The 24,746-nt window shown below is 36.8% G+C and overlaps 1 protein-coding gene across 1 annotated transcript; it reads left to right on the forward strand.

Annotated features, from left to right (window-relative positions):
- On the forward strand, positions 1-24,746 carry Vbp1 (VHL binding protein 1). The gene is made up of 6 exons (XM_055607326.1): positions 1-120; positions 2,953-3,077; positions 8,071-8,137; positions 12,022-12,120; positions 20,641-20,779; positions 23,715-24,746. Exons 1-6 carry the CDS (start codon positions 31-33, stop codon positions 23,783-23,785), a joined length of 591 nt encoding a protein of 196 aa, XP_055463301.1. The 5' UTR covers positions 1-30; the 3' UTR covers positions 23,786-24,746.

Raw genomic sequence — 24,746 nt, forward strand, 5'->3', positions numbered from 1 at the left:
GGCAGTTAGTTACGCTCGGGCTTTCTAAAGATGGCCGCAGCTAAGGACGGAGGTGGCGTAGAAACTGCTTCTGGAAACGGGCGACGGCTCCACCTAGGGATTCCTGAAGCCGTGTTTGTGGTAAGAGACCCTGTTTCTAGTCGTCTTGGTTTCAGGTTGAAAATTGCTTTCCGCTCACTAGCCAGGCCTGGATTGTTGGGAGGAGCTGAGCTGAAAGGTCCCGGAGGGGAATGCCCGGCCTGTTGCCTCCGCCTGCGTCTCGGCTTTTCAGGCCTCGTGGAGAATGGCTTCGAAGAATGGTAGCTCTACCAGGGCCCAGAAGAAGGAGCAGGGAGGAGGACTGGGGAGCAGGAACTGGATGCAAGGCGGGTTGGGGCGTGGCGTCCTTTGGGACTATCCAATTGCTGCCAGTTATCTTCTACTGCTGCCTCCAAAAAAAAAAAAAAAAAAAAAAAAAAAAGGCGGGTTATCGAGGAGCACAGGACCGCTAAGATCTGGAGACTTAGATGGGTGGACACTTAGTACAGTAAGTAGGCAGAGCATCTTTTATTAAGGTGTGGGTACTGAGGGGACCTAGTCAGCTTGAGCAAGGTCGTGGTCCGTTTCTTGAGAACGGAACCAGACTGCCTAGGAAGTAGATGTTAGCACGAACGTGAAGTCCGTGTGTTTTCTTGCTTTAAGAATGAAAAATGAGAAAAAAAAAAAAAAAAAAAAGAAGAAGCCTTATACAGTGGGTAACCGGCTGTCATTGGATAGCTAAAACCATTTTGTAGTTGGCTTTAGTTATGCTATTTGAGCAGTTTGATAGACAGCAAATTGTATGTGGTTGTGAGAATAGTGGGGAGTTCAATTGGAGGGTTTCATGTAACAGGGATGCCAACCCAAATTCAAAGAGAAGATAGTTGTATATATTTTATTTATTTGTACTGAAGGACTACTAAATATCTGAGTCGAGTTTTCCTTGACTTTTTGGGTTGTACCAAAAAATTAATATACTCTTGTCTTATGTCTTAACAATCTTCAAAATGTTTTTTTAACATAAATCGCATTTTGCACTGTATATTTTAATGTGTTAGTGGAATATTTTTGTGTGTATTCTTAATGTGCTGTGCTTTTAAAAATATTTTTAAAGTGATCTTTACATGAAATAATATTTTCTGAGATTCAGAAATTTTCTTAGAAATTTTTGCAAAACTTTGGGAGAGAGTTTTGCTGTTCTCATTTTGTAGATGTAGTTGATGAAACCTAGAAACGGTATAAATGAAGTATACAGAATTTGCATTTGAGCAGTCAGGAGGGCTTCAGAACCTCTTTGGTCATGTATGCTCTGCTACTTAGAGGTAAGGTAATTCTTTTGTGTTATTTCTCCTGATCCTACCACAGTGCCTGATACATAATTTTGTGTGTGTATTTGAATTCCCATTGTGTCTTAAATATAGCATAGTAGTCAGATAGAAATTGAATTAATGAATACAAACTTTATCTGAGGGCTTTATAGTCTTATCCTAAAATTACCCTATTTATTTTTGAGACAGAGCCTCACACTGTAGGCCAGGTTGGCCTAGAACTCATTATATGGAGTAGGCTGACCTCAAACTTAGAGCAGCCCTCCTGCCTCTACTTTCCAAGTGTTGAGATTAAAAACAAACACTGTGATACCCGGCTCCTCTAAAATTTTATGGTTAAACTTTATACCAACAAGATGTAATAAGCAGACCAAACTTAACGTAATTATCTTGATGTTCCAAAATTAATGGGAGTGTCATGGTATTGTAACAACAGGAAATTCTATGTTAGAGAGTATTTGAATCCTGCCCCAGGCTTCCCACTTGCTGCTTAGTCTTGAGTATATATTGAGGACAGTGTTTGTGGAGTTATTATGAAAAATAAACCATGTGTTAAATTGACTTAAAGTAGTAAGAAAAACGATAAATTTGGCACACAATTTGCTCAATTCCTTACTGACTAGGACACATCAGTAAACTGTTTCATTGCTAGTAATTTTCATATTTACTACTAAGCCCACATGAGAAATGTATAAAGCAGCAAGGTCATGTGTCTTAAATTAAAAACAGAAGAATAAATTAGGTACATAATATATGTGAACTGTTCAAAACCAAAATGGTCTGTATGTTATTTATTTTTGTCTTTTTTGAGAAAGGTTATTATGTAGCCCAGGCTGACCCAAATTTATTACATATTTGAGGCTGGCCCTGAATTTTGAATCTTTCTGCTCACACTTACTGAGTTCTGGGATTATAGGCCTGTACCATCACGTTTAGCTTATCTTTCACTTTTCTTCTGGCAGTATTGGAGATGACCTAGGGCCTCATGTCTTGTAGGCAAGTGGTATAACCACTGAGCTCCATCTGCAGCCATCTTTAACTTTTTATAAGTATGTTTTTGGAAAAATTATGCTTTTGGAAAAATTAATTCTCTCCAGTGGAGTCTTAGTGGGTATAATAGCCACACTTAAGGGTAAGTTCCATGCCTAGCAGTAGATGGTCAACACAAAATGAATTCAGTAGCATTTTTGTATACTTTTTGTCTCATATTACTTTGAGCATTTTTTCTCTTATTGGCCTTTTGCTTGGATATTTTCATTTCATTTTTTGTGTTTATCTTTTCAGGTTTTGCATTTTTATTGATTTGTTTATTTCTCGTGTTTTTTTTTTCATTTCTGTTTTTAAAATTATGGTTTGTTTTTTTTTGTTTGCTTGCCTGTTTTCTAAAGAGAGAGAGAAAAGGAGTACAGAGCTGAGGAGGTGGGAGGATTTTGGAGGAGCTGTGAGAGGGTAAACTGATCAGAATATATTTTATGAAAGTTTTTTTTTCAAAAATTTAAGCCTTGAAGAGAACAGAACTTACTCTTTTACATTTTATAAACAAAGAAGTGAAAAGAAGATTTGTGATATAAATTAAAAATTTTGTAATACCTTTTTTATATTAAAGGAAGATGTAGATTCTTTTATGAAGCAGCCTGGGAATGAGACTGCAGATACAGTGTTAAAGAAGCTGGATGAGCAATATCAGAAGTATAAGTTTATGGAACTCAACCTTGCTCAAAAGAAAAGGAGGTAATCAAAACAATTTCTACATTTAAAAACTTTATTATAATTATTCATGAATATAAGTTGTACAGGCTAATGAATTTTACTCTGATATATTCATACCATGCAAATATTGTGCTTGGATCATATTCATCTTCCCTGATGCCAACTACCCTTTACTTTATTCTGGTGTATTTTATTTAACATGATGACCTATCATTCTGTTAATAATGTTGCAAATGACATATTTTCATTCTTACTAATTGTTGTATAATGTTCCATTTCCAATTATACCATGCACACATAGTTGTTTATCCATTCATCTGTTGTTCTTGGTTATTATGAATAGTGCCAAAGTGAATATTAGTATGCATACAATTCTTGCATGGTTATTTTATTTTCTTTGTGTATGCAGTCAGGAATAACACATCTGAATCAATTAGTATTTCCATTTTCAGGTTTTTTTTTAAATTAATGTGTGTGTGTGCATGTGCATCGAAAGCCATGGCACAGTCATAGGCTTGATTGAGCCATAGCGCATGTGTGGAGTTCAGAGAACAACTTTGTAGAGTCAGCTGTCTTCTGCCACTTTGTTGAGGCAAGGTCTCTCTTGCTACTTCTGCCACTTTTTGTGTTCCAGGCTGTAAAAGAAACTTATTCGCCTGATGTGATTGTCTTCTCAGAGGCCTACTGACTCCTTCTTCTAACCTAGGCCTAGTCTTGGAAGCCTCCGAACAATCTAACCTAGCTTCTGAGAATTACTGCTTAATAAGCTCATCCTTTTGTTCTTAAAAGCTTTGGGCTGCCTGGATCAACTTAGCTGGTCTGGCTCAAACTCCTCTCCAAGCTAACTTACACCGTCTGGCTTTTCTCTCAGCCTTTGAATTGCTCTGCTTGGCCCCAAACTAATTCCATCATTCTTTTCTAATCTTCTGCCTCCTTTTCACTTTCTGGCTCATTTGCCTTCACCTGAATTCTCTAGCTTTCTCTGCAGCCTGTCTATTATTGTCCCAGTGAAAACTGCCTCCCCCCCTGCATTGTCCATTAAGTAGCTACCCTTTCCTCTCTCTTCTCGTGAGACTTGGGCATATCCTATTCTGTTAAATCTTATCTGATTTGTCACTTTGTATGCCCCTCAATTAGACATCACTTTCAAACATGGTGCTTCCTTCTATAAACTAACTTTACCTTCATTGTTTGGGATTAAATGCATGTACCACCACACCTGGACCTAAGCTTTTCTTTACCTCAAACTTGCTCTGTACCAGGCTGACCTTGAATTCAGATCTGCTTGCCTCTGTCTCCTGGATTAAAGGCATATCTATATTCCACCCAGGTCACACAGCCCTAGAAGGTCTTTGGATGTGATCTCTTGCCAGAGCAGCCATGGTCTGAATTAAAATTCTTCTATACCAGGATAGCTGACCTGGGAGCCTCTGGGCAGTTCTCCTGTCTCCTGAGCAGGTTTCATCTTGCCATGCTGAGATTACAGATGCCAGCTATTCAATCCTTCTGTGTGTGTGTGTGTGTGTGTGTGTGTGTGTGTGTGTGTGTGTTTCAGAGATTGAACTCAGGTTGTTAGGCTTGCTCATCAGAAAGGGCTTTTACCTGCTGGAGCCATTTCTCTGGCCTCATTTTTATGTTTCTCAGGAACATGCATATTGTTTTATAGAAAAGCTATTATAATGTACATTATATAAAAGTGTGTAAGATATCTTTTTTTCTGTATATCCTTGTCAATAATATTGATTGATTAATTTTGAAATGGTGTCTCATGTAGCATAGGCTGGTCTTGAATTTGCTGTGTAACAAAAAATGACTTTGAGGTCCTGATTTTTTTGCCTTCACTGTACAAGTGTTAGAGTTACAGGTGTGTACCATAGTGCCTGGCTTTATTATTTCTGCCATACTGGATAATTGAACATAGGGCCTCAGGTGTATTAGGCAGGTGCTCTACCTTTGAGTTATATTGCCAGCACTTCTTTTTTATTTTGAAATAGATTCTTAAGTTGGCCAAGTAGGTATTGAATTTTGAATCTTCCTGTCTCTGCCTCCCAAGTGTCTGGGATGACAGGTCTGCACCAGCAGGCATAACCTGGTGTTTTTGATGATAGCTATTCTGATTCTGGTGGGATGGAATCTCCTTAGTTTTAATTTGCATTTCTATGATGCCTAAAGGTGTTGAACATTTTCTTAATCGTTTGATATGTTTGCAACAGCAAAAGAAACTTATTTTAAGTACCATTTCATTTTCAGACTCTATTTAATCATAGGGAGAAACTATATTCAAGGCCCCAGGCCCTAGGGGAGCTGGGGATTTCCCAATAGCTGAACAGCTTCTGTTACAAAGAAACAGTTGTCTGAGTCCAGATATCTCAGGGACAACTTGTAAGGTGAAAGTTATCTGAGTCTAGATATCTCAAGGATTACTCCATCTTTCTGGCAGGGTCACACTAAGTTCATGTTCCCCAGCCCAGGAACCCACTACTACCCTGATTGATGGAAACTCCCTTGCTCAACCCCTTACGTCAAAATAAAATTGGACAATGCTATATTCCTTGTTTTATAATTCATCCTTTAAATATGCTGTACAACCTCCCTTTAACATCACTGTTCAGCTCCCGAGTCTATTCTGTGGCCTGATCAATCAGTAGCTGCTTGATTATAATACACTTTGTCATCTGCATTTACCTGGTGTTTGAGTAATGTTGGATTTAAGTGTACCCCACAGCAAGCACTTCAAATCATTACCAACTTAGTTATTGGATTATTTTTTTTGTTTTGGTTAAGTTTTTAATTCTTTACATATTTTAGATTTTAATACACTATTAGGTGAATAGTTGGCAAATATATATCCACTCCCTCATAATTGTTAGTTTACTGATTGGTTCATTTTTCTGTTCAGAGCTTTTAATTTGATATAATTTATTTTTCAATTCTATATTTTGAGCTATTAGGATCTTATTGAAAAGTTGTAGCCTGTTTTAATACCTTGAAATATTTCCCTCATGTTTTCCTATAGTATTTTTGAATGTCAAATGTTACTTAAAGGTTTTTGATATATTTTTGAATTTTGGGTTTTTTTTTTTTTTATGAGTTTATGTCTAGGTTAGGTCCTTTGTTTTATACCAGTGAGCTACTAGTCTGTTACTATGATTTTTTTTTGTTATCATTTATACAGGATATAACCTTGTTCTTTTTAAGGTTACTTTGGCCATTTGAAGTTTCATATGAATTTTTGGATTGTGATTTCTATTTCTGTGAAGAATGTCATTGGAATTTTGGTGGGGTTTGCATTGAATACACAGAGTACTTTTGGTAATATGACCATGTTTACAGTATTAACTGCCTATCCATGAACATGGAGTGAGCATCTTTCCATATTCTAGTATTTTCACTTTTTTGTTTACTATTTTATAATTTTCAGTGTAGAAGCATTTATATTGTTGATCATGTTTCTCTTGTTTGTCTGAGTGTGTTTTATTTCTTTGTGGCTATTTTGAATGGGATTGTTTTTCTGGTTTCTTTTTTAGTGACTCGTTATTGGTTTATAGAAAAGCTATTGATTTTTTACTAATTCATTTACCAGTTCATCCATCTAACTACAAATCAAACCCAATCCTGTCTATCACTGAGATCAGATGAGATTCCTTGTTTTCAGGGTAAGATGGCTGTAGACTCATCAGTTGTAAGAATTTTTTGGTAGAGACTTTGGGGTTCTCTAGGTATATAATCATGTCATCAACAAGCAGGGTTAATTTGATTTCTTTTTTATTTGAGTTCCATTTATTTCTTCTGTAGGCTAAAATTTGAAGTACTGTACTTAGGGAGAGTGGCAAAAGTAGATAGACATCTTTGTCTTTTTCTTGATAGCCCGTGGCTCTCTTTGTTATCTTTGAAGTGGAGGCTCAGTATTTATATTTCTCAGCTTCACAGGTTGTCCCTTTTTCTGCGTCTGGAGATCATATATATGTCTATATCCTTTTCTCCCTTGTATCTCTGAGAGGATAGGTAATAATTCACACTGGGCGATTTGGACAGCATGTAGATGATTTTGTACATTTTTTTTAACAGTGTGACAAGTGTATACACTGAGAAGACATCCCTGTGCTTTGCCTGATACTTAGCTTATTATAATATACATGTGCTGAATATGCATACCCAAAACAGCCCAATACAATACTACATAGGTGGTTGATGTTTCTAAATTTGGCATTTAATTTATTTGGATACATGTTATTTTAAAAATTAGTTATAAAATTAATCTATTTTAAATGAAATTTTATAATCAAATGCAGTGCCTATGAATCACTTTTGCAAAATGTGACCTGTTCTAGAAATGTTAACAACAGGGAGTAAGACATGAAGTAAGGCTTTTTAAACTATGAATTGTGTATATACTTAGCATCATATCTTATTTTATTTTTTAATTTAAAAATAGTTAATGTATGAATATTTTACCTCCCTGTATGTCTATACACCATGTACATGCCTGGTTCTGTGGAGGTCAAAACTAATGTGAGATCTGCACCTGGGTTATGGATGGTTGTGAGCCACCACATGCTGGGAATTGAATTTGGATTCTCGGAAAGAACACGTGCTCTAAATCACTTTGTAATCTCTTTAGTCCCGTAAATATTTTAGTTAAGTGTTTATATATTTTATTCTTTATATGGTTTATTAAATATACTTTGTTTTGCAATATTTATCATCTTTTATATCTAAAAATTCAAATAAAATTTATGATATAACTTTTATATATGTAAGCAGTTTTTTTATTAATTTTTATTTTTTTACTATTAATCACAGGTTATTTACTTTGTATCCCAGTCATAGCCCCCTCCCTCATTCCCTTCCAATCCAACCCTCCCTCCCTCATCTCCTCCCTGTCCTTTTCCAAGACCACTGCTGTAAGTAGTTTTTAAGGACATATTAGTTGAAAACTGCAGGGCTAATAAGATAGTTGTGATGTTTATTTTTGCCTGTAAAATACTGTTAACTTTTTTTTCCTTCTTCACAGGCTGAAAGGTCAGATTCCTGAAATTAAACAGACTTTGGAAATTCTGAAATACATGCAGAAGAAAAAAGTAAGAATATTTTCGTTTCCAAGTATAAACAAATAAGGATTTAAAAAATTATTTTATTTTTATTAATTATAGTTTATCCACTTTGTATCCCAGCTGTAGCCCCCTCCCTCATCCCCTCTCAATTCCACCCTCCCCTACTCTTCTCCTATGCCCCTCCCCATGTCCAATGATAGGGGAGGTCCTCCTCCCCTTCCATCAGACCTTAGTCTGTCAGGTCTCATCAGGAGTAGCTGCATTGTCTTCCTCTGTGGACTGGTAAGGCTGCTCCTCCCCTCAGGTGGAGGTGGTCAAAGAGCAGGCCACTGAGCTCATGTCAGAGACAGTCCCTGTTCCCATTACTAGGGAACTCACTTGGATACTGAGCTGCCATGGGTTACATCTGATCAGGGATTCCAGGTCCTTGTTTGGAGTATCAGTCTCACAAAAGACCTTTGTGCCCATATTTTTTGGTTCTGTTGCTCTCCTTGTAGAACTCTTGTCCCCTCCAGGTCTATCTCCTGCTTCTTTCATAAGATTCCTTGCACTCTGCACGAAGTTTGGCTATGAGTCTCAGCATGTTTTGATAACCTGCAAGGTTGAGTCTTTTAGAGGCTCTCTGTGATAGGCTCCTCTCCTTTCCCCTGTTTTCTTCCTCTTCAGATGTCCATCCCATTTGCCTTTCTGAATGGGGATTGGGCATCTTACCAGGGTCCTCCTTCTTGATTAGCTTCTTTAGGTGTACAGGTTTTAGTATGATTATCCTATATATGTTTAACATCTACTTCTAAGTGAATATATACCATGTGTGTCTGTCTGCTTCTGGGATACCTCACTCAGGATGATCTTTTCTAGATCCCACCATTTGCCTGCAAATTTCATGATTTCCTTGTTTTTAATTGCTCAGTAATATTCTATTGTGTAAATGTACCACAATTTCTGTATCCATTCCTCAACTGAGGAACATCTGGGTTGTTTCCATCTTCTGGTTATTACAAATAAAGGTGCTACGAACATGGTTGAGCAAATGTCCTTGTTATATACTTGAGCCTCTTTTAGATATACACCTAGGAGTGCTGTAGCTGGACCTTGAGGTAGCACTATTCCTAAATGTCTGAGGAAGCGCCAGATTTACTTCCAAAGTGGTTGTACAAGTTTACATTCGCACCAACAATGGATTTCTTTTAAGGTTTCTCTGCCATTCGATGTTCCTCTATTGAGAATTCTGTTGAGCACTGTACCCCATTTTTTAATTGGATTACTTGATTTGTTGCTGTTTAACTTCTTGAGTTCTTTACATATTCTGGCTATCAGCCCTCTGGTTAGTGAAGATCCTTTCCCAATCTGTAGGCTGTCGTTTTGTTCTGATGACAGGTCCTTTGCTTTACGGAAGCTTTTCAGTTTCAGAATTTTTTTTTTTTAAACAGAGTCCTGATTTCATTTACTCTTTGATTACCAGTATTTCATTTATGCTGTAGGATTCATTCTACCTTTTTGAGTATAAGCAGTAACGTTAAAAATAGAATACTTTCAGCCTGGTGTGGTGGCACACACTTTTAATCCCACCACTTAAGGAGGCAGATGCAGGCAGATTTCTGTGAGTTCGAGGCCAGCAGCCTAGTTTACAAATTGAGTCCAGGACAGCCAAAGCTACACAGGAAAATCCTGTCTCGAATACACAAAACAAAACAAAAATAGTAGACTTCTGTCAAAAAGGTGGCTTTGTGGTTGTCCCCTAAAATCAAGCTTAATTCTAAGCTCTTCACTTAGATTACATGTGTGTAAAATTTTATTTAGAAATGCTAGTTATTTTTAAAATGTTTTATTCTGAGGTAGCAACATTTAAGAACGTTTTAATTTTATTTATTTATTTAATTTTTGAGGGGTGTGCTACTGGCATATTGGCTTCATAGAAGGAGTTTTTTAGGAGTGACCCTTCTGTTTCTATTTGTTTTTCTGGGCTTTTTATTTTGAATAGTTTGAGAAGGAGTGTTTATAGATCTTTGAATACCTGGTGTAATTCGGCTTTTTTTTTTTAATAGTTTGAGAAGGATTTGTTATAGATATTCTTTGAATATCTGGTGTAATTCTTCTGTGAATCCCTCTGGTCCTGGATATGTTTTGTTTTTGTTTTTGTTTTTTTTTTTTAAGCCGGTAGGCTTTTTTTTTTTTTTTTTTTTTTTTTCTATGTCATCTCCTCATTTCTTAGGACCTGTTTAGGTCATTGACTTTTAGGTTTAATTTTGGTGGTCTAGCTGAATGGTTTACTCATCCATTTCTTTAAGGTTTCCAGCTTAATGGAGTACAGGTTATTTAAATATTTCTTCATAATCAATATTTTTTTGGTGTAGGTTGTAATGTTGCCCTGTTCGTTTCTGATTCTGTTAAAATTTTGATCCCTCTTTCTTTTGGTTAGTTGGGCCAAGGTTATTTAAGTTTGGTTTATCTTCTCAAAGAACCAGATATTAGATTTATTGATTCTTTATATTGTTTCTTTGTTTCTATTTAGTTGATTTCTGCTCCGATTTTTTTTTTTTTTTTTTTTTTTTTTTTTGGTGGTGGTGCGGTAGGTCTTTTTAATTTCATCACTGGGGAGGCTGAAGCAGGTGAGCTATGAGTTCAAGGCCAGCCTGTTCTACAAAGTGAGTTCCGGACCAGCCAAGGCGGTGCAGAGAAACCCTGCCTCGAAAAAACAAACAAACCCCTCCCAAAAAGAAAAAAAAAAAAAAAACAGGGAGAACTCAATGCAAACTAACAGCTTCCACTACCGACCCCCGCAACCCCACCCCTCTCCAACTGCCCTCCATATCCACAGCATCCAAGCGCTTGACTACAGGAAAGCCTGAGAAAAAAGTCACCAGGGGCGTCAGCCACATCAACCTTTTCTCACGTGGCCTGTGATGCTGTAAAATTCCGCAAGAGAACCGCTTCTTTTTCTCTCTTCCGGCCGAGGACGCCACTAGCTAAAGTTTCGGGGACCTGCTCAGACACCCAGCCTCGAGAGCCGGCGGCATTTGGAGGGAGCTTGGCTGGATATTCCGATTTTTATTTTTATTTTTTTGATGTTGATTGGGTTTGGATTTGGTTTGTTCTTTTTTTTTTTTCAATTTTTTGAGTTGCATTATTAAGCCATTTATTTGTGCTCTTTCTGATTTTTTAGTATAGGCACTTAGAGCTGTAAATTTTCCTCATAGGACTGCTTTCAGTGTGTCTCAGAGATGTGGTCTATTTTAGAAAGAGCTACCATGTGCTGCTGAGTAGAATGTGTATTCTTTGGTCTTTGGGTATATTCTTGTAGGTCCATTTGATGTATGATGTCAGTTCTGATGTTTCTCACCTACCATTAATGGATTGATGTTAATCTGTGTCTTTAAATTCAGTAGTAGATTTTTTTTTTAATGAAATTGGGTGCCCCAGAGTTCATATATATGCTTAGGACAGTAATATCTTCTTGGTTAACTGTTCCTTGATTAGAATGATGTGTCCCTCTTTATCTCTTCTGACTAATTTTAGTTTGAAGTCTATTTTGTCAAATATTAGAATGATGACATTTGATTGGAATATGTTTATCTTTTATGCTAAGACCTTGCCCATCTTTAAAACTAAAATGTGTTTTCTGGAAGCTTATAACCTTCATAGCTGTAGGGACTATTGTTATCCTTTTTTAATGGATGAGGAACTTGAGGCATAGATAATAGTGACATGCTAAATTTACAGAGCTATTAAGTAGCTGAATCGAATACCATGTCCAGTCATTTGATGATAATAACCATTCATTTATTTTACAACTAAGGAAACCTTTGTGGTGGTACTCTTTTAAATGTTTTAGGATCAGGTGTGGGATCCTTCCTGTATAAACTTTGTATCAACTTGGCCTGTTTGTGGTACTGTCATTTTTTTTTTTAAAGGAGTCTACCAATTCAATGGAGACAAGATTCTTACTGGCAGATAACCTGTACTGCAAAGCTTCAGTTCCTCCTACTGATAAAGTGTGCCTGTGGTTGGGGGTAAGTAAATCATAAAGCCACAACGAATGTATTTGTACACCAGTGTTTTCTGACCAGCTATTTTTTTTCTTAATTATTTGTACACCAGTGTTTTCTGACCAGCAATTTTTTTTCTTAATATGCAATGTGTTTATCTCCCTTTGAATTTAGAAAGAATGAAGCTATGAAGTTCAAGTAGTCATATTATAAACTGACTGGATTTAGGAGTATTTTCAAGACTGAACATGTTTAAAGTTTTTCCCAGTCAAGACAAAATTGACCAAACCTACTCTTCTAGCTTTGTGTGTGTTGGGGACGGGGAGGAACATGAACTCAGGGCTTTGAGTATGCTGGGAAAGTATTCTACCATGGATCCATATTCCTCAGTCTTTTTTTTTTTTTAAAGACAAGATCTCTTATATAACCCACAGTGTCCTACGGCTCATAGTCCTCCTGCCTTTCCTTACCAAATATTGAGATTGCAGGCATGCCACCATGCCCAACTGTTTCTCCATTTAATGTTTGTTTGTTTGTTTGTTTGTTTTTAATGCAGAGGAAGAGAGTGGGGAGGGGTTGTTTCTCATTTGGTAAAGTACTTGCTTTACAAGCATGTCAACAGAGTTTAATACCCAGAACTCATATAAAAAAAAATGCAAGACATTGTGTGTTTGTGATCCTAGCCCTTGGGAGACACAGAGAGGAGGATCACACAGACACAGAGAGGCCAGTTATTTTAACCTGATTAGTGAGCTCTGGGCCAATGAGAGACCCTATTTTAAAAATGAGAAGTCTTCCTGAGGATGACACCTAAGGTTGTGCTGCCGTTTACGTGCATGCACACAAACACATACTTTTAAAAAGCATGTAACAGAAGGAAGAACAGAAATAAAATAGTCCCTGTTTAGTTCTGATAAATGTTTCTTGCCTGTAAGAGTGTAATAGTTCTAGAAAGATCCCTGTAAATGTAAGGAGAAAAAGATTATAAAAACTTTGAGGTTAGAATAATTTAATTTTTTGTTTTGTTTTATGTGTATGAGTGTATTTTATGTGTTTTCTCTGTTTGTACCACATGCCTGCCTGGTACTCTTGGAGGCCAGAAGAGGGCATCAGATCCCCTGTAAAAGTAGTTAAGAGATAGTTGTGAGCTGTTATGTGGGTGCTAAGAAATGAAATCTGTCCCTCTGGAAGAGCAGCTAGTGCTCTTAACAGCTGAGCCATCTCTCCAGCCACCACAATCTCTTCCTAAATATATTGTTTAAGATGATTTCATAAACTTATATCCTTTTTTTCTTTTTTTTTGGTGTGTGTTTGTTTGTTTGTTTGTTTTGAGACAAGGTTTCTCTATGTAGCCCTGGCTGTCCTGAAACTCAAACTCAGAAATATGTCGACTTCTATCTTCTGAATGCTGGGATTAAAGACCTGTGCTACTATACATGGCCCAGTAGTATCTGTGCTTTTTCAGCCTTCCTTTCCTTGGTCCCCTGACCTAGTTAAACATAGTTTTTTTGTTATTCATTTTTTACTTTAGTCAGATTCCCATGCAAAGTAGCAAGTGCACGATGCATATTACTTCCTGCTTATCCACATCTCCTGTTGGACTGATTTTTTTCCCTTGCTGCTATTTCAGGAGGTGCTCTAGTGCTGTGAACAATGGACTACTTAACACTTTTATCATATAGTTCATTTATCCAAGTTTTGTTAGTTGAGTTAATTTTACTTTGTCCATTTACATTTTGTTCTACAACTATAATTTCAACTATAATTACAACTAATTTGTTTAGTCTTAGTTCTGTGTTTAAAAGGAAAGATTCACTGTTCATCACTTAGGCTTTTTTTTTCTCTTCTCATTTTTTTTACTTTTTTTTATTAATTACACTTTATTCACTTTGTATTTCCCCCCCCCCCCCGTGGTTCCCTCCCTCCTCCCGCCCCAATCCCTTCCTTCCTCCACCCTCTGCATGCATGACCCTCCTCAAGTCCACTGATAGGGGAGGACTTCTTTTCCTTCCTTCTGATCCTAGTCAATTAGGTCTCATCAGGAGTGGCTGCATTGTCTTCTTCTGTGGCCTGGTAATGATGCTTCCCCCTCAGGGGGAGGTAATTAAAGAGAGGCCAATCAGTTCATGTCAGAGACAGTCCCTGTTCCTATTACAATGGAACCCACTTGGATACTGAACTGCCATGGGCTACATCTGTGCAGGGGTCTTAAGTTATCTCCATGCATAGTCCTTGGTTGGAATATCAGTCTCAAGAAAGACCCCTGTGCTCAGATTTTTTGGTTCTGTTGCTCTCCTTATGGAGTTCCTGTCCTCTCCTGATCTTACTGTTTCCCACTTCTTTCATAAGATTCCCTGCACTCTGCCCAAAGGTTGCCCATAAGTCTCAGTATCTACATTGATAGTCTGCAGGGCAGAGCCTTTCAGAGGTCCTCTGTGTCAGTCACTTATTCTGAACACTGACCATTTTTATGAATCCCTGCATTAATCACTACCCACTGCAGAAAGGAAACTTCTCTGTCCAAGATTAAGAGTAGCACAAATATGCTACTGTAAAAAAAAAAAATATTAAGAAAGCAGTTTGACATGACCATTTAGTGAAACAGCAGCAGTTATCTCCACGTTGGACTGGTCTGTGATTTCTCCAGTTATGAGCTACCAAAGCTTTTTTTCCCCTGAAAATATACCTGAGTATATTAATGTGGGATGACTGTCCATATTTAGTTTTTCTGTGACCCTTTGATTCTTAAAATTAAATCTTTTTTATTTCAAGAAAAATGATTTGTGTGTGTATCTGAATGTGATTTGGGTTCTATCCTATTATTTGGGGAAATAAAAATATTCATATGTTGGATTTCCTTTGTTTTCAATATCTGTTACATTCTCTATTTTAGTCTTTTTTTATTAGATGTGATTTACTTTAGCTTCTCTGACTTTTTCTTTGTCCTTGTACTTACTCTGTTTTGTTTCTTTTATTTTTTTTTTAAAGAAAGATTTTTTTTTCATGTCTATGAGTGTTTTGCCTACATTTCTATAAGTGCATCATATATATTCCTGGTACTTTGAAGGCCAGAAGAGGGTTTTGGATCCCCTGGAGCTGGAGTGACAGGTAGTTATGAGCTTCCATGTGGGTGATTGGAGCTGAACCAGGGTCCTCTGGCTAACAGAGTATGAGGGGTATGTACTCTTAAATTCTACAGCTACTCTTTTACTTTTATCACTCTTTATTTTCATTTTCTTTGCTCACTTCTTCCAGTTTTTTCATCCTTATTTTGCTTTATGTGCCTTACTTGAATACTTGGATTCGAATTTCTCTCATAGAACACCATCTACCATAGCCTTTTCTATTTCAGTAAATAGTAAATAGACTCTTTTATCTGGTAGTTAAGAACAAAAACCTTTCAGTCATCTTTGACTCTTCTAACTTACTCTGTTAGCCAGATTTTCATCAAACCTTCTTCTAAATATATTGAAAAGCTAACCATTCTCACTTTTTTTGCTGCTATTTCCCTGCTCTGTGCCATTTTTGTGGCCATTACTGTTAAAGTAATGTATGTGAATAGTTTGTATGGCTTCCATTGAAAGGTAGTACCAACTTGGTGGCTTTAACAACAGAACTTGGTTGTCTTTTGTGGTTCTCGGGGCCAGAAGTCTGAGATCAGCCTTGGAATCAGGGTCATTTTTTTTTCCCTAAAGGCTGTGAGAGAAAATTTCTTTATTGATCTCTGCCTTTATGTGTCCTTTCTGACCTCTGCACATAGGTGTTCAGAATTTTTTTTCCTTTTTGTATTAACACATGTGAATAATTTTAAATTGGTTACCTTTGTAAAGAAATTATATGTTCAAATAATTTTTGAATTATATTTTGTAGTCTGCAGTACTGAAGGTTAAGACCTGAACATTTTTTTGTGGGAGAAAGACACTGCTTAATCTAGAATGTATTTTATTTTTTACCAGAGGTTAGAGCTTCAGTATATCTTTTGATGGACACAGTTCAATTCAAATTAACATCTTAATTCATTTTCTTGCTTTCATCTCTGTTTTCCTAAAGCCTCTTCAAGCATAGGGGGCAAAACTATCCATTAAGATTTGTTGGCTCATGCCATTATTTTATCCAAACTTTGTGGTAATTTACCATCTCATTTCAAGGAAAAACCTTTTGAGTCGCTGGCAAGTTCCAACACAGCCTAGTAAATACTCTTTTGATACTTCTCTTACCTAATATTCTACTTCCTGGTTTGGCCACACTTGGACTTCTCCCTGGACCTTGACAATGCTGTTAAATAAAGCTTTGCCTTCAAGCCTTTACTCTAGAGCTTTCTTTTTGAACTTTTCCCACTTTAACTGCCCAAGTAATACTTCTAGAACATATGAAATCATGTCATTTTCTCGATGAGGGCTCTATAAGTTTCCCCTGTCAAAAGCTAGGCCCACTTCCTCTTTGGTACAATGTGACATTTTAGTGTCACAGATACCATTTTTCTTGAGTAAACACAGGGTTTGCCTCCTTGGGTTTATGTGTATGTATGAGTTTGAGTGTATATGTGAGTGTGCGCATGTGTGTGTGTGAGAGAGACAGAGACAGAGCAACGACAGGGACATGTGACTGTATGTATTCACAGAGGCCAGAAGAAGGCATACATCCTTTGGAGCTGGCGTCACAGGCAGTTGTGAGTTGCCCAACAAAGCTACTGTTAAACAAGCTCTGGTCATTTGGAAGAACAGTGCTTTTAACTACTGTGTCCTCTTTCCAGCCTTTTTATTCTCTTTTTAATATTGTGATAGAGTATTCCCAAGTTAATTTAAATTATCTTAAGGTTTCCTGTTTCTTGAACAGCACTGTGGCCAATACTTACGTATATATAAACTAGTAAAGAAAGGCTTCCCTTTTTGTATACTTCTTGGAGATACAATTGTTAAGTATAAGAGTAAATTTGTGTACTACATAAAAATTTTTGAGGCAAACTCTTAGTCAGTGCAGTCTTAAAATGATTGGTCACTTTAAGTGGGTCCTCTCTGCTCATGGTCCTAAAAAGCCAAACTTAAAGTATCAATATGGATGGGCTCCCTTGGAAGTTTGTGGGGAAGAGTATTTGTTTGCAGCCTCATTCCAGTGCTATATGTAACACCAAAATACAGCTTCCTTGCTGGTGTTTATAGTCTATGTGCATTTGCTGGCCTGTGTCTACAAAGCCAACAGTGATAAAAATAATGCTGTCCTTTAGATCTTTCCAGTATTTCCTTGTGCCACCAACCATAGACAATTCTGTGTTCCTGAGGTTTGATATAGATTAGGTAGTGTCTGTATGTTAGGATCCACTCTGACAAATCTCCGGAGCCACAGTTTTCAGGGATTAGGTTGGGATATTATAGATTTAAAGAGCCATAATTCTGCCTAATATAGAAGTCTATCACAAAGGATATACTTCTGTGATTTCATTTATCAAAAGTTCAAATACAAACAAAACTACATTGATAGAGCATTCAGGAAAATGATTACTTTTGGCTGGAGAATGTTAACGAGAAGTGTACATAAGAAACATTTGCTGTATCGATGATACTCTGTTCTATACCTGGGTAGTGTTTTCATAGATCCTCTGGGTATCTATGTAGTTCTTTGTAGGATTTTAAAATTAAATAATAATAATTATTATTTTTTTGGTAGTAGGGTTGAACTGAGAGACTAGGCAGTGTCTGACCTATACCAACTTCTTAATTATTTTGATTATATATATTTATAGGGTGCAATGTGGTAATTATACAATATGTAATGATTTACTAAGGTCAATTAATATTTCCATGTTTTTACTACTTTGCATTTGGAGTCTTTAAGCTCCTTTTTTGTAGTATTTCATCAGCTACATAATAGGAGTCAGGCATCATGGCAATACACATAATCTCAGCATTTGGTGGGCCAATTGCTTCAAGTTCAAGGTTAGCCTGGGCTACAGGGTAAGATTTTGTTTCAACACCCCTCCTCCAAATATATAGAAATAGTAGAGTATTGTGAACTCTAGTTAACACAACTGTTTGGAACACTAGAACTGTGTTTTACCTATTACTAGATTCCTTCTATCTCCTACCCTGAAACCCCTCCCAGTCTCTGATAATCACTATACATTCATTTTTTTAAATGCATCTACATATAAAGAGATACATCCTGCTACATTTGCCCCTTATGTCTGAGTTAAAACCCAGTTAGCCTACTGATATTTTATACTGCTTGGAGTTCCCATATCTACTATGTTCCACATTGTTATGTGTAAAGGTCTCAAATCATCTCTTTGAAAATATTGTGTCTCTTTTTAACACTTAATTAAGGTAAAATTTACAGCCAGGCATGGTGGCACATGCCTTTAATCCCAGCACTCAGGGAGGCAGAAGCAGGTAGATCTCTGTGAGTTTGTGGCCAGCCTGGTCTACAAAGCAAGTTCAGGACAGCCAAGGCTACACAGAGAAACCTTATCTTGGAAAAACAAGAGTGGATAGTTTGATGGCCTTTAGTGTGTTCATAGTTATGCAACCATCACCTCTTTTTATCTCCAGAACATTTTATCTACCTAATAAAGAAACCATATTTCTTCATTGTATATTTCTTCTGCTACCTCCTTTCCTCTGGCATCCACTGCATTTGACCTTTACCAGACAGCTAAGAAGCAACCACCAGTTTACTTCCTTTCTCTGTGTATTGGCTTCATTTCTTTTTTTTCTTTTTTTTGTTTTGTTTTGTTTTGTTTTGTTTTGTTTTGAGATAGGGTTTCTCAGCATAACCTTAGCTGTCCTGCACTAACTTTATAGATCAGGTTGGCCTCGAACTCGGAGATCTTTCTGCTTCTGCCTCCCTGAGTGCTGGAATTATAGGTGTGTGCCATCATGCCCACCCACTTCAGTGTCATTTCTTCATTGCCCCAAATAACCTGTTGTATAAACCACATTTCATTTATTTATTATAAACTAATAGATATTTTGGTGTATCTCTTCTTTTGGGATACTATGAATAACTTTTTGTGCCAGTATATAATTTCAGTATTTTTGAGTTAAGTAAGTTTCCTGGCTTTTAATATTTGCTAGTTTGTTGGCTTGATTGCTTCCTTCCTTTTCTTGTTTTGTTTTGATACAGGGTCTTTCTGAGTAGTCCTGGCTTTCCTAGAACTTGCTATGTAGACAAGGCTGACTTCAGACTCAGTGAGATTCTCCTGCTTCTTTTTTTTTTTTTGAGGGGGGGTGAGGGCAGGGAATCAGAGAGTGTTTATTTTAGAATAAAATATGAGTGATAATTGTCCAGGAACTCAGATTCAGGTTGCTATGCAATAAAAATTGAAGTTTTTTTTTCCTTTTATATTTATTTATTTATTCATTCATTTTACAATTTATCCATTTTATATCTTGATTGTAGCCCCCTCTTCCTTCTCCTCCCAATCCCACCCTTCCTCTTTCTTCCCCCAATCCCCTTCACCTAGTCTACTGAAAGGGGGAGTCTCCTCCCCTGCCATCTGACCCTAGCTTATGAAGTCTCTTTAGGACTGCCTGGATCCTTTTCCTCTTTGGGCTAGCAAGGCTGCACGGCCAGGGGGAAGTGATTTTCTCCAAAGTGCTGATATTAAAGGCATGCTCTACTATGTCCGGCATATCAGTGTTAGTTGGGTTACTGGTTTTTAGGTATTTGAGATTCAATAACTACCTTTACAGCCATCTACCTTCTTACATAACACAGAACCTTACATAAGCTAGACAAGTCTTCTGCCAATGAACTCCATCCTTAGTCCCTGTTTGTTGTTGTTTTGTTTGTTTGTTTGTTTGTTTGAGACAAAGTCTTCCTATGAGGCCCAGGCTGGCCTTGACGTTCTGGATTAATGCTTTTTGCTTTATGTTTGTTTTTTGAGAGATTGTTATGTATCCCAGGCTTTCAACAAACTGTATAGCTGAGGATAATCATGAACTATGACCCTTTTTCCCTCTGCCTCCTGAGTACTGGCATTAAAGGTGTGAGTTTTTCTGTTTGTTTTTCTTTTCTGATCTGAGATAAACTCTTAGTATTTAGCAAAGTCTGGCATTGAACTTGGAATCCTTCCTTATCCTCCCGCATTCCAAGATTATAGCCATGAATCTCTATGCTAAGCTTTAATAATTGTTTGACAGGTAACATATTTACATTTAAAGAGGTACAGAAGTCTTAGTCAATTTCTCTTGCTATAACTGAATTATCATAGACTTGGTAATTTATAAAGAATTAAGCCTACACTCATTAGTGCAATGTACCCACCTTTTCAGTAATCGACAGTCTATTTCTTGGTATTCTTCAAGAAAAATTGTATGCATGCATAGGTAAGACCATATCTGTCTGCCTTTTTGCAGAAATGGTAATGCATGTTATTCTATCTTTTGCCCATTTCCTTTCAAAATGTTTGTTGTGATTTTGTGTATTCTATGCTCTGCTGTGGCATAGTATAAGAAAACGGACTCATTTAGCCCAAGGGCTGCAGTTTGCAGACACTTGTCCTAACCTAGAGATTGTTAAGTAATTGTCATGACTTCTTTTCTTCAGGCTAATGTAATGCTTGAATATGATATTGATGAAGCTCAGGCATTGTTGGAAAAGAATTTATCAACTGCCACAAAGAATCTTGATTCTCTTGAGGAAGACCTTGATTTTCTTCGAGATCAATTTACTACTACAGAAGTCAGTATCCTTTTAACAAACAAACAACAGAAAGAAGGAAAAGATTTAATGAAAAGTACTTTCATAAGAAGAATGACTTTATTCTTAAATAAATGTGAAGGTAGAGATTGCATAAGATAACAACGATTTTTTAAAATTTTCTTTTATTTATATATTTATTGATTACAATTTACTCACTTTGTTTCCCTGGTGCAGTCTCCTCCCAGTACCACCCACCCTCCCTTTTCTCCCACTATGCTCTTCCCTAGTCCCCAGACCTCCCCTTCTATCTGATCCTAGCCTATCAAGTCTCATCAAGGCTGCCTACATCATCTTCCTATGTGGCCTGGCAAGGCTGCACCCCCCAGGGCGTGTTTTATTTGAATCAAAATTCTTAGAGATTAAATAAATAATGAATTAGAAATGTATAGGCATGGACAGCAGGTTCACAGTGGTGAATAAGTTTTTTTTTTCAAATATTTATTAAGATATCTTTATAATCAAAGAGCTTAATTTCACAAACATTTAAAAGTCTTCCATAAATTAGGTGTCATGGTCCATACTTCTAATCCCAGCACTTCAGAAGCTGAGGTAAAAGTATTATGAATTTGAGGCCACTCTGGGATACACCATGAGACCCCGTAGGTGCTGAGTTTTAAACTTTAGCTTATTTGGTCTCTAGCTTCCTTCCAACCCCCCAATCCTACGCAGGAGAGAAAGAAGGTTAGAAGGGAAAGGGGAAATAGACCTCTTTAGACTTAGTTCTGGCTGGTTAGGGCCACCCGTTTCTTTAGGAAAATACCAATCTCAGTCATCAGGATATCTAGCGGTCCAGCAACAGTAAATGACAAACAGCAGCAGCAGAACATACAAGCAGACTTCTTTGTACTCTGTCCATCTCCTGAAAACCCCTGTTCTCTCTCTCTCTCTCTCTCTCTCTCTCTCTCTCTCTGGGCTTTGGTATTAATATTCTCTTGAGTCCTCAGAATTCTAACTCCAGCTGGCAAAGATCATGCACCTCTCTGTGCCACATGAGGCAATTATCAGCTGTAGATAAACTGAAAGCAATTCCATATCCCACACTTGGGATTAAAACAAAAACCTGTTTATATAATTGAATTTTTAAAGAAACCAAAACTTCCACTGTAAGACCCTGTCTTTTAGAAAGTCTTTGCAGTTTCTGCAAGTGTGTTAAGCCGTATGAATCATGAAAACAAGTAGAGGGAAAAACGGTATCAATGTCTTTCCCTGTACCAATGTCTTTCCCTGTTAAAACTGCATGTATAGAATAGGTCCATGATAACTTCATAGCAGTTGTAAAGAGGTTTGGGTATTCAACATCAAGATAATTTAAAGTTTGAGAATGACAGATGTGTTCTGTTGTTAGGTCAGGAAATGCTTTTTAAGAGGTAAAACTTACACGCTGTTTTCAAATACAATACAGAATTTAGAGGGGAAGGAATACTTAGCTCTTCTGTTCTCATTTCTTTTCTGTTGCTGTGTTAAAAAATCTGACCAAAAGCAAAAGGATTTATTTGGTATGTACTTCCAGGTTACAGTTCATCACTGAGGGAAGCAAGAATTTGAAGCAGAAACCACGTAGGATCAATGCTAGTTGGCTCTCCCATACTCATGCTCAGCTAGCTTTCTTATATTGCCCATGTGGGCTGGATCCTCTTGAATCAACTAACAGTCAAGACTATCCCACACAGACATGTCACAGGCCAGTCTGATTGATGACTCTAGGCTGAGTCAAGGTGACAGCTAAAGCTAACTAGGAAACTCTGCTTTGTCTCTTCTCTCTGTTCCTGACTTTTCCACATGAGATTTTCTGTACTATGATGTTACTAAGTTTTGTTGCTATAGAACCTGCACATAGTAGATCTGTTCTTTACAACATCTCCAGCATGAATTTACCCAGTCACACATCTTTTAATCTTTTGGTTATGATATTTCAGTTATTAGCTGTTGTATATGATATATGCATATAGGCAGTCTTGAGTGCCTCCTACTAGTCTCACCTCATACCTCAGCCACTGTCATATGCAATGATTTCCATTAACAGGTTTTTCTCATTGCATATTTCAAATAACTAGTTTTATTCACTAAAATGTCTCAGACCTTTTGTGTTTTCTTCTTTTGTTCTTTCCTTCATTTGTTCCCCTACCTGCAAGGATTTCCCTTTATTTTCATGGAAATATCTCAGTTTAGACATCAAAGCATTCCTCAACATTTTCTAATCCTGTCAGAGTGGGTTTTTTCCTACCTTGCACATAGTACTTTGTTTTCCTGGCTTAACTCTGAGCATGTAGTAGGAAGTTTTTGGGTAAGACAAGGCTTCTGATTTAGCTGTGAAATCCCTAGGACGTAGGAAGGCTATACCTTTCAGGGTGGGGGAGCATGGGTTGGATATACTGTTAATTACGAGAGAAAAAGGAGATGTGATGGACAAGTCATCCAAATTGAGTCCTAGAAACTTAAAGAAGTGCCATTTATCATTGACATAATACTAAATTGGAAAAGTTAGAATGGTAGACAGACATTATTGTATGTTCTAATGAATCTAAACTCCATGAGGGAAGGGACAGTAGTGTTTAGTTTCAGATATATGGAAGTTTGGAATTGGAGTCTAAGTTTGAGCCCATGAGTTCGGAGACAGCCTGAGAAATATCATAAGATGCTGTCTCAAAAATTATTGAGAGTATCAAGAGTATATTAAGTGTAGTATTATAGTTGACTAGATATGTTAAGCAGTTAGTGATTGGGAGTCTTGGTTTTGGTAGAAGTTAATTCCAGAATTTTTTTTTAGCAATTGATAGTATGGCAACATGGCTGCCAACAGTAGTTGTCGCTAATATTTTTCTTTGTTTGATTTCTGTGTCTTTGTTTTACTTTATTAGTAAATTATAATTTTGTTATCTTTAGAATTATATTTGCATTTTCTTTGACAGTTCTTGCAGATATGGCCAGGGTTTATAATTGGGATGTAAAAAGAAGAAACAAAGATGATTCTACCAAGAACAAAGCTTAACACTGGCAATTGAGAGTGTGATCCAGGTTTCCAAACATGTTGAATAAGCCAGTGTTTATCTTTAAAGATTGATGTAACTTTGAGTGGTTTTTTTTTTCATAGCAAGAAAAATTAAAGCTTTAAAAACACCATTTTATTTATTTATGAAAACAAATTACTTTCAAATATTTTATGAAACTAACAGTATCTTTTTCATATTTCCCTACAAGGTAATGCTGCTTTTGCTTTATTTTATGTTATAAAACAACTCTTAACTGAAATGGCCGAAAACTGTGAGGAATGCTATGGAGGTTGCTGAATACTGGGCACCAGCACAGTTTACTTTTTCTTTATTGATTGATTACTCTCACTTGATGTGGTAAACCTTTTAGAGGCAAAAGAGACAGACAGTTCCAATATTTGTAAACTTGTTTTTCTTTAGTACTTGTAGGACATTATCACCCTTTGTTGCTGTTGTGTTCTGTAAATAGGGTTTCATGAATGTCTGCTTAACTTGTAGCTTTTATGATACTCTGAACTTTTCAGGAAAATGATTATTTGCTTTCCTACATACTATGAGGGCTGTTGACATACATAAAACTTAGGCCCCAAATAAGTGCACTGTCTTTGCAATGCCGGTATAAAGGAGACTTGATCAAGGTCAGAGAGTACTAACCATTCAAAATTTTAAGCTAAGGTCATTTTATATTATGTAACAGTTCTCCAAAGCACCTGGAGCAGGAATATTAACATAAATGTAAATCTGCTTTGGTTAAAAAGAGTTGTAAGCTTTTTTTATTTGTGATAAATTGCATAGGAAGGATAAAATCTCTGGAAAGCCATTGATACTGTGGTAAAAGAACTTGGTGATACAGATTCTGGCAAAAACACATGCATGTTATTCCATATCCGTGTAGTGAAAAGTATACTTGTATGATGTTTTGTACTTGTATTTCATGTTATTAAAACAATGATATACAAA

The sequence above is a fragment of the Psammomys obesus genome, unplaced genomic scaffold (genome assembly GCF_907164565.1).
Source record: "Psammomys obesus unplaced genomic scaffold, mPsaObe1.curated_primary_1811, whole genome shotgun sequence".
Classification (NCBI taxonomy): domain Eukaryota; kingdom Metazoa; phylum Chordata; class Mammalia; order Rodentia; family Muridae; genus Psammomys; species Psammomys obesus.

Bases quoted from the DNA above. Each gene is read 5' to 3' on its own strand.
- Vbp1 (XM_055607326.1), top strand. From the start codon at position 31: ATGGCCGCAGCTAAGGACGGAGGTGGCGTAGAAACTGCTTCTGGAAAC. The intron at 3,078-8,070 runs GTAATCAAAACA...CCTTCTTCACAG, and splicing joins CTTGCTCAAAAGAAAAGGAG to GCTGAAAGGTCAGATTCCTG. The intron at 12,121-20,640 runs GTAAGTAAATCA...TCTTTTCTTCAG, and splicing joins AAGTGTGCCTGTGGTTGGGG to GCTAATGTAATGCTTGAATA.